The sequence below is a fragment of the Chelonus insularis genome, unplaced genomic scaffold (assembly GCF_013357705.1).
Source record: "Chelonus insularis isolate UGA/USDA-ARS -01 unplaced genomic scaffold, ASM1335770v1 contig_3_pilon, whole genome shotgun sequence".
Classification (NCBI taxonomy): domain Eukaryota; kingdom Metazoa; phylum Arthropoda; class Insecta; order Hymenoptera; family Braconidae; genus Chelonus; species Chelonus insularis.
In genome coordinates, this window is record NW_023276556.1 from 3,091,357 (window position 1) to 3,106,206 (window position 14,850).

General features: G+C 35.3%; 2 protein-coding genes across 2 annotated transcripts; both read left to right on the forward strand.

The window, feature by feature from the left end:
• Positions 1 to 5,857: 5,857 nt before the first annotated feature.
• Positions 5,858 to 8,875, forward strand: LOC118068373 (zinc finger protein 845-like). Its single transcript, XM_035085712.1, has 3 exons — positions 5,858 to 6,138; positions 6,448 to 7,191; positions 7,283 to 8,875. The coding sequence occupies exons 1-3, from the start codon at positions 6,069 to 6,071 to the stop codon at positions 7,945 to 7,947; spliced, it is 1,479 nt and encodes a 492-aa protein (XP_034941603.1). The 5' UTR covers positions 5,858 to 6,068; the 3' UTR covers positions 7,948 to 8,875.
• Positions 8,876 to 9,746: 871 nt separating this feature from the next.
• On the forward strand, positions 9,747 to 14,775 carry LOC118068452 (apomucin-like). Its single transcript, XM_035085870.1, has 6 exons — positions 9,747 to 9,943; positions 10,293 to 10,391; positions 10,453 to 10,593; positions 10,663 to 11,008; positions 11,280 to 14,363; positions 14,426 to 14,775. The coding sequence occupies exons 1-6, from the start codon at positions 9,884 to 9,886 to the stop codon at positions 14,671 to 14,673; spliced, it is 3,978 nt and encodes a 1,325-aa protein (XP_034941761.1). The 5' UTR covers positions 9,747 to 9,883; the 3' UTR covers positions 14,674 to 14,775.
• The last annotated feature ends 75 nt before the right edge of the window (positions 14,776 to 14,850 follow it).

The window sequence follows — 14,850 nt, forward strand, 5'->3', positions numbered from 1 at the left end:
GTTACTTTAGGTTATGAGTTTGAGCAATCATAAAAGTAAGTGTCAGATTTCTTCGACAGCACCAGCGAAAATCATTGTTAAACAATGGAAGCAGGTGATAGTCATCATCTTTCTGTCGAAATAAAGCTTCAACTCAAAAAATAATTTCAAAAAAAAAAGATATGATATTAAAGGAACTTAAACAAAAATTAATTTTTTCCAATTATTTTATTATTTTTTAAGAACATGAAAATGAGTTCAAAATTTTGAATTTCAAATTCATCACAATAACTTTCCTAAACTGGGAAGCTTATAACGTTTGCTTTTTCAGGTTTCGTAAGCAGAGATTAAATTATATACATGATGTTATGCCATCAATAATGTGTGATATCATCAAAAGTAAACTTGATCACTATTTCTTTTGAGTTTTCAACATCTCCTACGAAGAAATTACCAAAGTCCAGTGCTATTTAAAACGTTATAATTATTATACACATCGAGGAGGTGTAATCTGCGTTGGTCTTGACTTTTTTCCCAAGTTTTTTTTACTCCATGGATTGTCACATGTTTTTTAATTCAACTATATCATATACTATAGTTCAGAAAGGGCCCAAGACCCCTCTAAAGCTCAAGCATGTGGTCTGAAAAGGGCTACTGGTCTTCTTTGTATCACGTGTTTTCACTTTTTGCGTGTGGGATCGATGTTTTCCAAGCAGGTTGCTAGACATCGAAGTAACAAGTGTAAAGCTTAAAAAAATCCTAGAGCGTGTCATTTTTCAGGTCGTTGACATAAAGAAAGCTAAAAACATGTAGAATTTATTTTCTCTTTTTTCGTAGATAAAACATTTTTAAGGTGGAATTGACCCTGAAGAAAATGAGGAAGTCAGTCATCTGCCAGAGAGTATTAGTTAGCAAGACAGTCACTGTTGTCTATTTATACGAGATTGCACGCATATTTTTTTGTCTTGTCCCAAACATCACATCCGTTAAAGGGAGCCTTTAAATATATATTCAAACTTTTGGACAGTTTGGAGATTAACTCCAGTAAGTTTCAAACATCCGGCTAATCTTTTCCTCATTACCACCTGTTTATTTTTAACACAATCATTCAAATATAAACTTTAATATAAACGAGATATATCGAATTGTTCACATACATAAGTATTGTATAAGACCAGGTTGATGTCAAAAATAGAGTTTGAATTTTTTCAGAAAAGAAAATGTATTTAAAAAGGTGAATAAGATTTCAAAGGTCCATTTTTGGTATCAAAAAGTGAACAGAAGGGAGATGTCCGGTCATACGTCTGGACACACGTCATACGGGAGACCACGTGCGACTCGAATCACACCAGCTGCCTATCCAGAGACCCTTAAGTTGATCTAAAATTAGCGAAACTCTCTCAGCAATGCTTTTCGAGAGATTCAAGTGAGTTTCATCAGCTGGAAAAGTTAATGAGTCAACTAAAAACGTTTTTATTCCAGAATTGAAATTGATAAATGGCAAAAAAGAGCTCAAAGAAAATCTACATTTGATGTGACAATTAGAAGGTTCAAGATTCTCTGTGACTCTGAAGGAGGAGAAGCAGCTTTTCCGAGTCAATGACCTTCGTTGAAGTTTTCTTGGAAGCTCTAGTGAGTTCATCGTCCCAGGTAGACTGTTTGTGCTTAGTACGACTTGGTCATGGACCAACAGTCAAAATTGTCTGCTTCTTTCTCTAACTGGAAGACAAACATTCACGTACATCTGCGCAGAGCGGATGCAGGCTGCATTTTACGACGTCCAATGCAACCAATTCTTATTCGTATTACTCGCACCCTACCTTTTCTCGTCTTCTTTACTTCCACCTTCTGACAACTTCTTCTATAATTAGATTTCCTTCCTGAGTAAATATGACCAATATTTTAAAAGCCATCGAGACTGGAAGCAATTCATATGATTTACATGAAGCTAAGAGCAAAGTTGGAAAAAATAATCAAGCATCGGATTATTTCACTGTCTTGATGCCAACATTAACAACGGACTAATTTGCTTCTCATGAGTACGTGAGTTGATGATTAGGGACAGTTGAAGGCGAGTCTCCTTTAATTCTGGCTACTTTGTTGCGCCAATCACGTTGATGTAATGATAGCTTGAATGCCACAGGTTGCTCTAATAACTATTTTTACAGTAACTCTTGACGTAATTTTCATTAACTAATTGATTTAAGTACGTACACCTTTCATTATGTAAGTAAATATTTTTTTACGGAATTTATTTAATATCCTTTTAATTGATATTGTTGATGCAAAAACTTTATATGTTACTTGAAAATTTCTAAGACTTTGAACCACTTTGTTAAACGGTGAATTGGAAAGAAAGATAAGAAATCCAGACTACACACTTGTTCATGAACTTCCTGAAAATGTTGATAAAGTCTCTTGAGTATTGGAAGTTTTTTTTAGTTTTGATTTCTTTTCCAATTCGACACATGCCCTAATACATGTGGTTTTACATCCGTCGATATAATACAAGAAAGAAGAAGTGAATATGTAGAGAGGAAGAATATAAGAAAAGGAAGCGGAGGATTAAAAAGAAAGAAGACGGAATAAGAGCGCGTGGCAGTCGCGTGCCAGTTAATACTGGTGACTTGATGTCTGCAACCCTAAATTCCTTTCTTAATTCAACTTCCAGTCTACTTTCTTTTAGAGTCTAGCTTTTTTTGCTTTTTCATCCTGTTCGAAAGGGAAAGTGATAAAAAATCTATCATGATTTATTTTTTTCCAGTTGTCAAGGAAAGAGGTAAGAACTGGAAACTTGAAATCAATTTTCTAAAAATAAATATCTGTATAATTTTATTTAGATGTCAGATGTGTTATAAATTAAGCAACGGAAAAAGCGAATTTGATGAACAGAATAAACAAAACAAAGCATTAGAGTGAGGAACTGACTTAGCCATTGAATAGCTGGTTCAGATGCTAGCTGGCTCAACAGGCACAGGATGTTGAGGTTCCCTATTTTATCTCTAAGGGAGAGTACATGGCCAGCTGATCGGCATGTCTTTGTAACCCCTTAGCAAGCCGCATTCACCACCTGCGAAGAAACTCGTTTTAGTGCACCACCATCACCATCTTCACTACATAAGTGGTTATCCATTGTTGAAAGTGAGCGTTTTTTTTTCCTTTTCTTATTCTTCTTTCTTTCCAACTACTTTGCTCCAGCTCCTGAACCACTGACCTAGCCAACTGAATTTTATTTAATATTTTTGATAATTATTTGAGTCAATTTTTTACATTTTTTATTTAAACAAATAAGAATAATAATTATCTTTTTATAACTTCATTAATTATTGTAGCTAAAAAATAATCAACAACGAAGTTAATAAATTTATTAGTTAATTGTCTATCAGCAAGTGTCAACGACACGTGTCATGACTGTTTACTTTCATAGATAAAGCAGTGGAATTTTTGTCACCTCACCACTTGTAAATTTAAATCAATAGTCTGTCACTGAAAAAATTTTTTTATAAACTTTTTCTGTTATGAAGTTTACGGAAAATTTATAAGGGTCATTGATGTCTTATTAAGATTTTAATTGAATAAGAAAATGGAACAAATAAGCTCTAACTTAAATAAGTGACTATGACGATGGCATGTTAGGAACCTATGGGTTAAACACTCAAACGTCTGAAAACGTCTAGATGGCAATGGGCCAAAATGGCTTTACTCAGACCAGTCTATCACTCTCCAGTGAATTCCAAGACTGTTGTTCATCCAAAAAAACCACTACGGGTAATTTTTTTTTTCTAATTTCTGTCTGTTTCCTTGCTGTTAAATTTAATATTTTCAAGTCTATTTATCAATAAACATTTTTCATTACAGAATTTATTAATCGACATTAAAACGATTATAAAGACGACCCTGAAGAAGTTGAAGTTACGTGAGGTCGTCGTTCTCTCGGTGTCTTCTTGAGTCGAATGACCATGAAGTATACGGGAGGTGGTTTGCCGAGAGTATGCGACAGCTGCATCAGCCACCGGTACTCAAAATAGCCCCAGCAACGGCAACCCCATGCCGAGTCGACAATTTAGTCCGATGTGTCGCACTGAAAAATTCCACGCCTCCATTTCTCCATCTTCATTTCTCTATCTACTACATATTGGCCCTTTGAAGATACCGATGGATTTCCTCAAACTGTACAGATTCCGGTAACAGTCATAACATTAGCGTGAAAAAAGGGACAGGAACAGGAACCAAGCATTTCTAAATATTTTTCATGTTACAGGATACCTACTCAATCAACCCTTCTGACTTTTCCTTCACTAATTTATGTTTTCCAACATGTGTGTAAAACCACAACTACTATACAAGGACCAGATTTTAACAATAGAAGAAAACATTATGAATGTAATAAATAGGTTGAAAGTGCAAGTAGAAATACCTAAAAATTACCCTAAATGTATGAATAATGAATCAGTAGATATCCTGGAGATTGAAAAACTTGTCCTAAAGATTCATCAAAGAATAATTAGCTTTGCATATGGATAAATTTAAATCTGAAGTGCAGTTGAGGTCGACAGGAAGTTGAAAAAATTTATCATTCATCTGTTTTCTTAATCTTCATAGAGAAATAAAAATTTCCATTAGTTTGGCTGGTTTTAAACGTGCGTCAAATGAATTGATATACCGACGCACAATTTTATTTCTGGATACGGTGACGATGCGACAGTGGTAAGACACCTGTTCTTATTTTCAATTTATTTTCAACTTCCGCCTTGATTAGAAATACAAGTCGACATATCAACTACTATTTTTAAGAAACAAGATGATAAAGGAAAAGAGTTGACACTTTGATGATAGTAAATGTTCCTGATTAGCAACAGTGAACATCAAATACAGATGAAGAAATTGATTGTGAAGCGTTCAAACTTGCGAGATGCGTTGGTTGAGTTTGTAAAGTTGCTCATAGGACGCAAGAAGCACAGGTTGGTGCGCTGGGTGGTTCTGCTGGCTTAGAGCCAACAGACTGCCGAATTTAGAATCGCGGATGCTGACTAACTTGCGTGGCATTCATTCAATCGCTCTCTTCGACTCTTCAACTTATACTTGTCCTTCGACAAGCTTTTCACTTTAGCTTTTATCTTTACCATTTTTCTTGACGAAATTACTAAGAATCACTTTGGCTCCACCCACGAGCTTTGAAGCAATTTTTACGTCAATTAAAAATTTTTTTATAAACCAGATAATCTTTGCTGCGCGGTAAAAAAAAAACTTATAGTTTACGATCATGCTTGTGCTGACAATCTTTCGGCGACGTAAAGGGCGAGGAAGGAACTGCACTAGGGTAGTAAAAATAGCTACCAATCGCTTACTGGAATAATTGATGTAGAAAGATCAACGTCGAACTCAATCTGTCGAACGAATTTTCATTCAGATTTTTCTTATCATCATAAAATCTTTGTATATCAGTACATTTTTTTTTATCAATTGAAGTTGATGTATAATTAAATTAAAAATAAATTTAATAAAAAACTTAAAAATAAATTCATATGCAGAAGGGCTTGAGCTTTTCAGCTGTCTTTTGTCTGGTGAGCCGCATTTGCGAGGGTGGCCGGCACATGCCCCAGTGGGAGAAGAAACCTCAGCCACCGCGAAGAGAAGAAGAAGGCGATGGACCGGGTGGTGGTAGCGCCAAGCAGCCAAGTTCCAACACGAATGTGCCATGTATACAGATAAAAGAATATTGAGAGTAAGAAAGGGAGTTGCAAGGGGGACTGTGGCACATGCTTCTGTACTCCGGACGCGTGGTAGCAGCTGAAAAAGTGGGGAGAGGCACGAGGGAGGTCTCTGGCTCCCTATATGTAGCCCCGAATCCCAGCCGGACCAACTATTACGTCCTAAACTCGCAAGTCGATGTTATCCCTCATCTACATGTGCTTCTTAGAGTCTCTTTAACATTTACAAACACTTCAATAATTTTGGAACCATTAGTGAATTACTTGGAAAATTTTTTATAACCATTTTCTATCACAGTTACTTTTACGGAGAGTGATGAATTGAGTCAAGTGAAGTGGTAAAGTGTTTTTTAATATTGAGAAAAAACTGTAAGAACAATGCCAAGAGCTTTCCTTATCACTCATCGCCGGTATAATGGTAGCGAAGACTTTGAAGACACTGGTCGGAGTAAGTTTATTTACTTTTATCCATTTTTGCGCCTCTTTGTTCACTTATTTTCGGCTTTTATTTTATGTCTTAAATGATAAACTTATGCGTCATATGACGATTAACGACGCAAACCAATGGTATGCGTCAACCCCTCCTTCTTCAGGGTCTCTTAGCACGCGCTGTGCTATTTCCGTTCTTCCCGAAAACGGAGCAGCCGGTGTAGTGCGAAGAAAGAGCTTATTTCTTTGACGCCAATCTTTCCAATAGTTTTTTTACTAGACTGTAAACGCAAAAATAAATGATATATTAATGTGGAATTTTTTTTAGGTTTTGGTATCGAAAGACGAATACGAATACCGGAATACAATTCAAACCAACCAACTTCTGATGGAGTTAGTGACTGTGGAAGCGAAACATCTTCGGAATGTCCAGAAGAACTTTATAATTTAACTAAACTTGCTGAAGTAAGCTTAGCTGCTGCTGCAGGAACACTTATTCATCCTAGTAATGTCATCTATCACCGACCAATGTCTCCGAAATGGACCCCAGCTGTCGAAGATCTTCATAAATATCGTTCGATCTCAGCGGAAACTCAAATTACTCATCGGCCAGTTGAAGAAACAGAATTAAGCTTGAAAGAAAGAACAAGATTATTTTTTGAAAGAATTGAGGCAGAAAAAGAAATTCTTGAAGATAAAAGTCGTTTATCATCAACTCACCTTGAACAAGATAGTAGGAAATTATTCGCAATCAACCAACCAATAACTCCTGCAAGAAGAAACTCCTCAGGTCATTCAGATTCTTCCAAAACAGATGATAATGAAGATCATGAGTGCCCTGATTGTGGAAAAAAATATTCAACTTCTTCAAATTTAGCTAGACATAAACAAACGCATCGTTCTTTGGGAGACAAAAAAGCTCGACGCTGTCCTCACTGCGACAAAGTTTATGTCAGCATGCCAGCATTTAGCATGCATGTTAGAACTCATAATCAAGGATGTAAATGTCATTATTGCGGTAAATGTTTTTCAAGACCATGGCTTCTCCAAGGACATATTAGAACTCATACAGGTATTGTATCTTATAAATGCTTGCAATTTCATTAATGATTTATTAGAGCAATTAAACCAATTTTTTATTTATCAAATTTCTTTTTCTTTAGGTGAGAAGCCATTTAAATGTACCATCTGTAACAAAGCCTTCGCTGATAAATCCAATCTTCGAGCCCACGTGCAGACTCATTCGAATACGAAACCACACATCTGTGGAAGATGTGGGAAAGCTTTTGCTCTTAAATCATATCTTTACAAACATGAAGAATCATCTTGCATGAGAGCTCATAATCGGGTAACTCCAGAAAAAAAAGAAAACACAGATATTGCAATTAACACTACTTCAACCACTGCATCACCACCATCTTCAGGAAATTCAGAACGGATTTTTCCAGCCGGAGTTACGTCGTCACCCACAAGTGTTATTGTTCCACGACCAGGCTTCGCTCGCGAAACTCTATCATCATCTCCTGTTGCACTTTCAACCATTATTCGACACACAAAGTCAAGTCAAACGCTTTCTTCTCCGGTACCAATTCAAAATCATCACTACGCAGATGATATTGAAAAATCTAGAAAAATAGAATGCAGCAGTGAGGGAAGTGAATATTTATCAAGAATGGTTATAAGAACATCAGTTATCTCACCAAATCCAGAACATATTCCCGGTCGTCATTTAACTGGAAAGAATGGGCTTTTTGATTTTTCTGATCCTTCGAGACCATCAGCATTCTCAAGACCAACTGGAATAACTTTGAACCTTGCGATAGCATAGACAAAAATTTAATTAACATATTTAATTTAATATTCAGAAATTCCAAAAGTGTGGAAATTTTTGTTTATTGTATCAAACATATTTTTCCCTTTATTTTGCTGATTTTAAGCATCTTCCTAATTAGGGACCAGATAATAGTTATATAATAGTTACAAAATCATTCGAATTTCGATGATAATAGGAATTTCGTCATTTAATATGCATTGTTATTCATTTACCTAAGAGAATGAATTCATGTTTGTTGTTAGATAATTTTTTAATTACTATAATTTTTATTATTCGCTTTTTAGACAAGGTGTGAATATGAGGCAAAAAGGAAAAAGATATGATTATGTTTTGGATGAACAATCATCAATTATTATTTCTTTTTTTTTTCAAATTGTTAAGATTGTCAGTTTCGATTCAATCAAACTGGCTGAGTGAAAACTAGTCGAAATCGATTTGCAGTAATTAAATGATCATTTCTTCTTGATATAAAATATTTGTCAAACATACAGTGACGATTTTATCGACTGAGAGTTTAGATCATTTACCACATAGATGGAAGATTGATCAACATAACGCAAATCGAGTAGAAATTATTAATAATTTAAAAAATTTATGCTTAATTACAATGAATTTATGAAAAAATTGACGATTTGGAAAATGAAATTCAAATGTAATTTTTAATAAGTATAAATGGGAATATTTTTCATTATTTTATAAAGTCGTCTGTGTCTATCCTAGTCAGTGCATTAATAGAAGAATTTATAAAAATAGACACACTGTAAATAGCGTTTTTAAATAAAATTAGTTTATGAGTACATTAAGTATAAATACAGCTTATGTAAATATTGTATCAATCAATTTATTATAGATTATTTAAAGCTTTTAGACGTTTATACAGAGTGCCTAAGCTATATAATATGAAAAACTAATTATACGAATTTTTTACGAGTCATTAGCAATCTTGTCATTTAGATAATAAAATGAAAAAAAAAAAAATTACCTTTAATTTATTTATAAATCACACCTTATTGATATGTTGTTGAATTGGCAAACAACAAATGTAGACAAATATAATTTTCAACTATTAATTAATATTCTCTCAATAGATAATAAGTATCATACTGACATAATTGAGTATAAGGTCGTAATGCAATTTCATTTTTAAATTGAAATTCAATCTCCCACTGAACGAAGTTGAGGATTTCATCAGTAAGTGGTTATCGACAAACAACAGATCTGCTGTCTTCAGCTAATGAATTGAAATAAATAATTAGGCCATTTAAAAGAAGAACTCAAATTACTTCATATTTCAATATCTAGTAAATATTGCTTAAAAAATATAATAGTATTGGTATATAATAGTATAATTATTATTAATAATCATAAAATGAATTTAGAATTTTCATGTTTTGATTTTTCAAACGTCATCCAATCAAAATTTAACGTTTTTTAAATATTCTAATTCAACAATATTTATATTTTTTTTAGCAGAAATTTTAATATATTTGTTTATTTTTTAAAATTATTTTCGAATAACTACCCTGAAATATTAATGAAGACCAATTAAACATTCATTGACTTTGATATATTTTGATTGAGTTCATGGTGACGTCAGGGTTGAATAAAAAATCTTAAGACAAAGATACTAATATGAAAGTTAGAATGATTGAAATGTAATCTAATTGAAGTAGGGAGAGAGTAGAAGATATATGCAATGAGCTGAATCTTCCAGAGCCTCCATGCTTCCCAGAATATTCATATCAGTATTCTCTTTTTACTTCTTCAAGTTTTCTGCTTACATCTTCGTCTCAGTTTCACAATCCTTTCGATCTCTTGAATCTCAAGTGCTATATGAGAGAGGGCAACTTGTAGGAAGGGAGTAACACCTCTAAACGACAAGTCACAATACGACGAACCGCAGTTGAAGCCCGTCAAGACAACGATCATCATGTGGCTTGTCATAACGTTTATCTTCTGTATCCTACAGATTACTTTTGGTCGATATCATGTAAGTTAAAATAAATATTATAATCAATTATAGTATTTGTTTAAAATTAGCTACAAAATGTTTGAATTAATTTTTTTTTATTCAGAATGTGTGGATGCAAGCAATTTTTTTCCTGAATCACATATATGACTTTATTCAGCTATTTTTATTCAGTATGAAAATTAAGAATTCGTATATTTTAAAATGCACAAAAGCAGAATATTATTGTCGCGTTGACTAGAATAAGATTTAAGAAGATCAGAGTTCACGAGATAATAAGCTTAAATTCATCTTTCCTATCCCAATTAATAATTAGTAGCCATTCATACTAATTTACACTAATTTGACCACATTTTTTTATATCGACTAGGAAAAAACGAGATTCGATCGTTCGTTGGAATCCAGAGATATCTCACAAGTTTTGGATCTTCAATATCTTGAGCCTATCAGATATGTTGATTATTCGACGGTAATTAAATTTAATTATTTGACTCTTATTAGAATAAATGATCAAATAAAGCAAATTTCAGCGCTACATTGCTCATAAAGATGTTAATGAAAATACATGCTACTTGGAGAAAATAAGAGAAAACCAATGGAAATCATTTATAAGTGGAAAAAATTATCCAACTATTCTTTATCCATCAAGCTTGGATATGACAAGAGCTGAGGTAAATAAAAATATTTAAATAAAAACTTATCCATGATGGATAAATATTCTTATTTATGAAAAATTGTAGGCATTGAAATTAGCTGGACCTCGAATAATGAATTTTTGTGGTGATTATATTATTAAACTTCTCCAAGAAATTCGTCAAATACCATCGAATACTCAAGACTCGTATTTTAACAAGATTCCATCTGATGGTAGCAATGTGTTTAGAAAACACGTACAGGAACGTGTTAAACGCGAAAATGTATTGGAAAATTCTGAGCAAATGAACCAGCGATTCAGAAGACAAACTTATCTGTCTGGCAAGTTTCGTGGTCAGACTCAATCTCAATATTTAAATTTTGGTGGAGAAGGAGAAAAAGAAGGAAAAGCAGAAGCTGAAGCAACAAACCAATCTTCTCGGGCAGCTGTGAGTGAGTGACTAAAGTGAATCTTCAAGATTTTATGAAACTATAAAATTAATCTTGTAAAATTAGAAGATTTTTTATACAAAATTTATAACAAACTTACTCTTTAAAAATTTTGTAAATTCATTTGGTACTAAATAAAAGAAGTATTTATTCCCATTACATTTGTACCGATCATTCAATTCAATGAAAATAATAATCAAAATTATAAAAATAGAGTCGTAGATTGTTATTAAAACTGATCGTAGCAGAAGTGAAGATAAATAAATTTTTTTAGGTGGCAGGAATGGAATTGGACAAGCTCAAAGTATGTCGTCAGGTGGTTCTGGATGTGAAGACTGCCCAGGATATCAAACATACGGAATAAATGCTCCAGGTAGATCAACTTATTCTACAAGCCAATATCCTCAACCAGACCAGTTGAACATACAGAGTCCTGGAACACATACTGGCGGAGTTTATCATCCAGATACTACACCAGGAAAATCCATTACATATCCAGGACAAACAATTTTCACCGGAGGCCAAACTTCAATACCAGGAACATATCCGGGAGGTACAGTCACTTCTGGAGGACAAATAGGCACATCAGATGTATATCCTGGTAGACAAATTCCATCTGGTGGGCAACAAATGATACCTGGAACATCATATCCTGGAGGAACAATACCTTCCGGAGGACAAATAACTTATCCTAGTGGTATTATACCTCCGGGTGGACAAACAACCATTCCAGGAACATATTCGAGTGGCACTGTACCTTCCGGTGGACAACAAATGATACCAGGAACCACAGGAACTTATCCTGGTGGCGTTGTATCACCTGGCGGACAAATGGCTATGCCCGGAACATATCCGGGTGGATCTATTGTGCCTGGGGGTCAAACAATTCCAGGAATGTATCCTGATAGAACAGGGCCTACTGGAGGTCAAACTTCCATACCAGGGACGTATCCTGGTGGATCGATTCCATCTGGTGGAACAATTCCTACGGGGGGTCAAACTTATATGCCAGGCACATATCCTGGAGGATTAATGCCTACTGGTGGCCAAACTTCTCTACCAGGAACGTATCCAGGGAGTACAATTCCAACTGGCGGACAAGTAGGTATGACAGGTACGTATCCAGGAGGTACAGTTACTTCTAGAGGTCAAACAACTATTCCTGGAACGTATCCTGGTGGAGTTATTCCGCCTGGAGGACAAGCAACCATTCCCGGAGCATATCCTGGTGGAGTTGTTGCGCCTGGAGGACAAACATCTATTCCCGGAACGTATCCTGGTGGAGTTGTTTCGCCTGGTGGACAAACAACTATTCCAGGAACGTATCCTGGTGGAGTTGTTTCGCCTGGAGGACAAACAACTATTCCAGGCACGTATCCTGGTGGGTCGTTGCCTACTGGAGGACAAACAACTATTCCAGGCACGTATCCTGGTGGAGTTGTTTCGCCTGGTGGACAAACAACTATTCCAGGCACGTATCCTGGTGGGTCAGTGCCTACTGGAGGACAAACAACTATTCCCGGAACGTATCCTGGTGGTGTTGTTCCGTCTGGTGGACAAACATCTATTCCCGGCACGTATCCTGTTGGGTCAGTGGCTACTGGAGACCAAACTTCTATGCCAGGAATATATCCTGGTGGAGTTGTTTCGCCTGGTGGACAAACATCTATTCCCGGCACGTACCCTGGTGGTTCAGTGTCTACTGGAGGCCAAACTTCTATGCCAGGAACTTATCCAGGAGGTACAGTTATTCCTGGAGGACAAGTAGGCATGCCAGGGACATATCCTGGCGGATCAATGCCTACTAGTGGACCCCAAATTACTTCTGGAGCATATCCGGGTAGAATTGTTCCGTCTGGTGGACAAACAACCACACCGGGGACATATCCTGGTGGCGTTATTCCTCCCGGTGGGCAACAATTAGTACCAGGCACTTATATCACATCATATCCTGGTTATTCTACCTCTAATGTTCCTGGAACATATCCAGTACTTACTCCGGGAACTTCCGTTCCCGGCCATCCGGGTGCGATTTCAACAGACGATGACGCCGATTCTCATGCAATGAGTTCGGTAAAGCAAACTGATTCAGGTACTCACGCAAGTGCATCAGCTGATGGAAAATTTGGCTCTGGAGTAGCTCAATCTCAAGTTAGGGGAGTTTATACTGGATCTGGTTCTTTTGCTGCTCAAGCAGGTATTAGTGATTCTAATAAAGGTGCTCAAACTCAAGTAGCTGGTGGAAAAGAAGGTGCTATGAGCAGTGCTCAAGGTATGGGCGGTAAAGGAAAAAGCCAGGCACAAGTTGAATTGAATTCTGATAGTGGTGCAACAAAAACAGAAGCACAAAGTAGTGGTTGGAACCATGGAACTAGTTCTCAAGTCCAGGCTAGTGTAAAAGGTGGAATGGCTGATGCACAAGCCAATGGCGAAGGTAGTACATCTAGCCAAGCTCAAATTGGTTTTCAGCCATACATGGAATCGAATGAAAAAGAAAAAGTTCGATCCAAACCATTTAGAGGTGGAGGAACAGCTTCAGCACAAAGTGGAGCTTATCGAGGTCAGTCTCAATCACAACTTGAAGGATCATTTCAATATGGAATAACTTATACAGGAGCTGCTCAAGCAGGTTCAGGATCTGGTGCAGCAGCATCGAGGAAGCCTTTCAATTTTACAAATTCTGATTCCAATTTATTCAAAAGTTTTGAAAAATTTGGACCAAGTAAAATTAGTGAAAATGAAGAAGGAAGTACTTTTCCTCCAGAACTAGAAGATCCAGTGACAGAAAAAATTAATCCTCTTAAATCAAGTTCTAGTTCTAGTAGAAAAAAAATAATTTCTAAGATATCATCAAGAGTAGATGATAAATCAAGGGAAAGTCTAGACTTCGAATCAAGGAATGTAGAATATGCTGATGAAGATGAAGACGATGAAAATGATGAAGAAGAGTATGCAGAAGAAGACGATCTCATGCCTCCAGCAAATGGAGAATTAGAAATGAAAACTTCTGGAAGTAAACATATAACTTCAATGCATCCTGGAAATAGCAGAAGACTTGATACGCATGTAGAACAAATTTCTTCATCAAAGTTGAAAGAAGGAAGTATTTTAGAAGCTGGTACTTCTTTACCTGGTTTTACAATTCCTCAAGGTTTTAGAGGAAAAGTTACATCAATTTCAGATCGAAGAGATCAAGAAAATGAAAAATCTCAAAAACATACAGTATCGCCAATATTTAATCACGACCGAGTACAGCATAGTAAAATACCTGAGATGAGATCTTTGAATAATGAACATGATAGAATTGGAAGTCACAGTAGTGAATGGGATAATAATAGATACTCGACGAAATTTACAGGTGAGTGTTTGAATGTGAATTATATAAAGAATAAATTATAGAAAAATATTTTAATTTTGTAGGTACAAATGGTAAATTTAAATCTATGACTGTCGCACCTGTTAAAACAAATTATTATACAGTAACAAATAGTGTAGCTGGAAAATTGGGAGATGCACGCAAAAAATATGAACATCGATATTATACGAAGAGTTCAACTTGCGGATATTTTACATTCTCCTGTGACATTGTTCATGGTTCGAATGGAAGAACAAAGATTTGTAAACCAAAAATGCCTACATATCCTGATGGTACACCAATGAAATGCTAGTGTTTTTTATATCTTTACTAGAGAAATTTTATTTTATTTATTTTTCTGTAGTCGACACTCAATGCTTTATTGCACTTTACTTTGATTACAATACTCAAAAAATTAAAACCTAATTAAGCATTTATATTTTGTTTATAAAAACAATTGAAAAATAAATCATCTTTTTTGATTAATAAT

Excerpts from the sequence above, each read along its gene's own strand:
- LOC118068373 (XM_035085712.1), top strand. The coding sequence starts at position 6,069 with ATGCCAAGAGCTTTCCTTATCACTCATCGCCGGTATAATGGTAGCGAA. Across the intron at positions 6,139-6,447 it reads CTTTGAAGACACTGGTCGGA|GTTTTGGTATCGAAAGACGA; the intron begins GTAAGTTTATTT and ends AATTTTTTTTAG. Across the intron at positions 7,192-7,282 it reads ACATATTAGAACTCATACAG|GTGAGAAGCCATTTAAATGT; the intron begins GTATTGTATCTT and ends CTTTTTCTTTAG.
- LOC118068452 (XM_035085870.1), top strand. The coding sequence starts at position 9,884 with ATGTGGCTTGTCATAACGTTTATCTTCTGTATCCTACAGATTACTTTT. Across the intron at positions 10,392-10,452 it reads GATATGTTGATTATTCGACG|CGCTACATTGCTCATAAAGA; the intron begins GTAATTAAATTT and ends AGCAAATTTCAG. Across the intron at positions 11,009-11,279 it reads ATCTTCTCGGGCAGCTGTGA|GTGGCAGGAATGGAATTGGA; the intron begins GTGAGTGACTAA and ends AAATTTTTTTAG.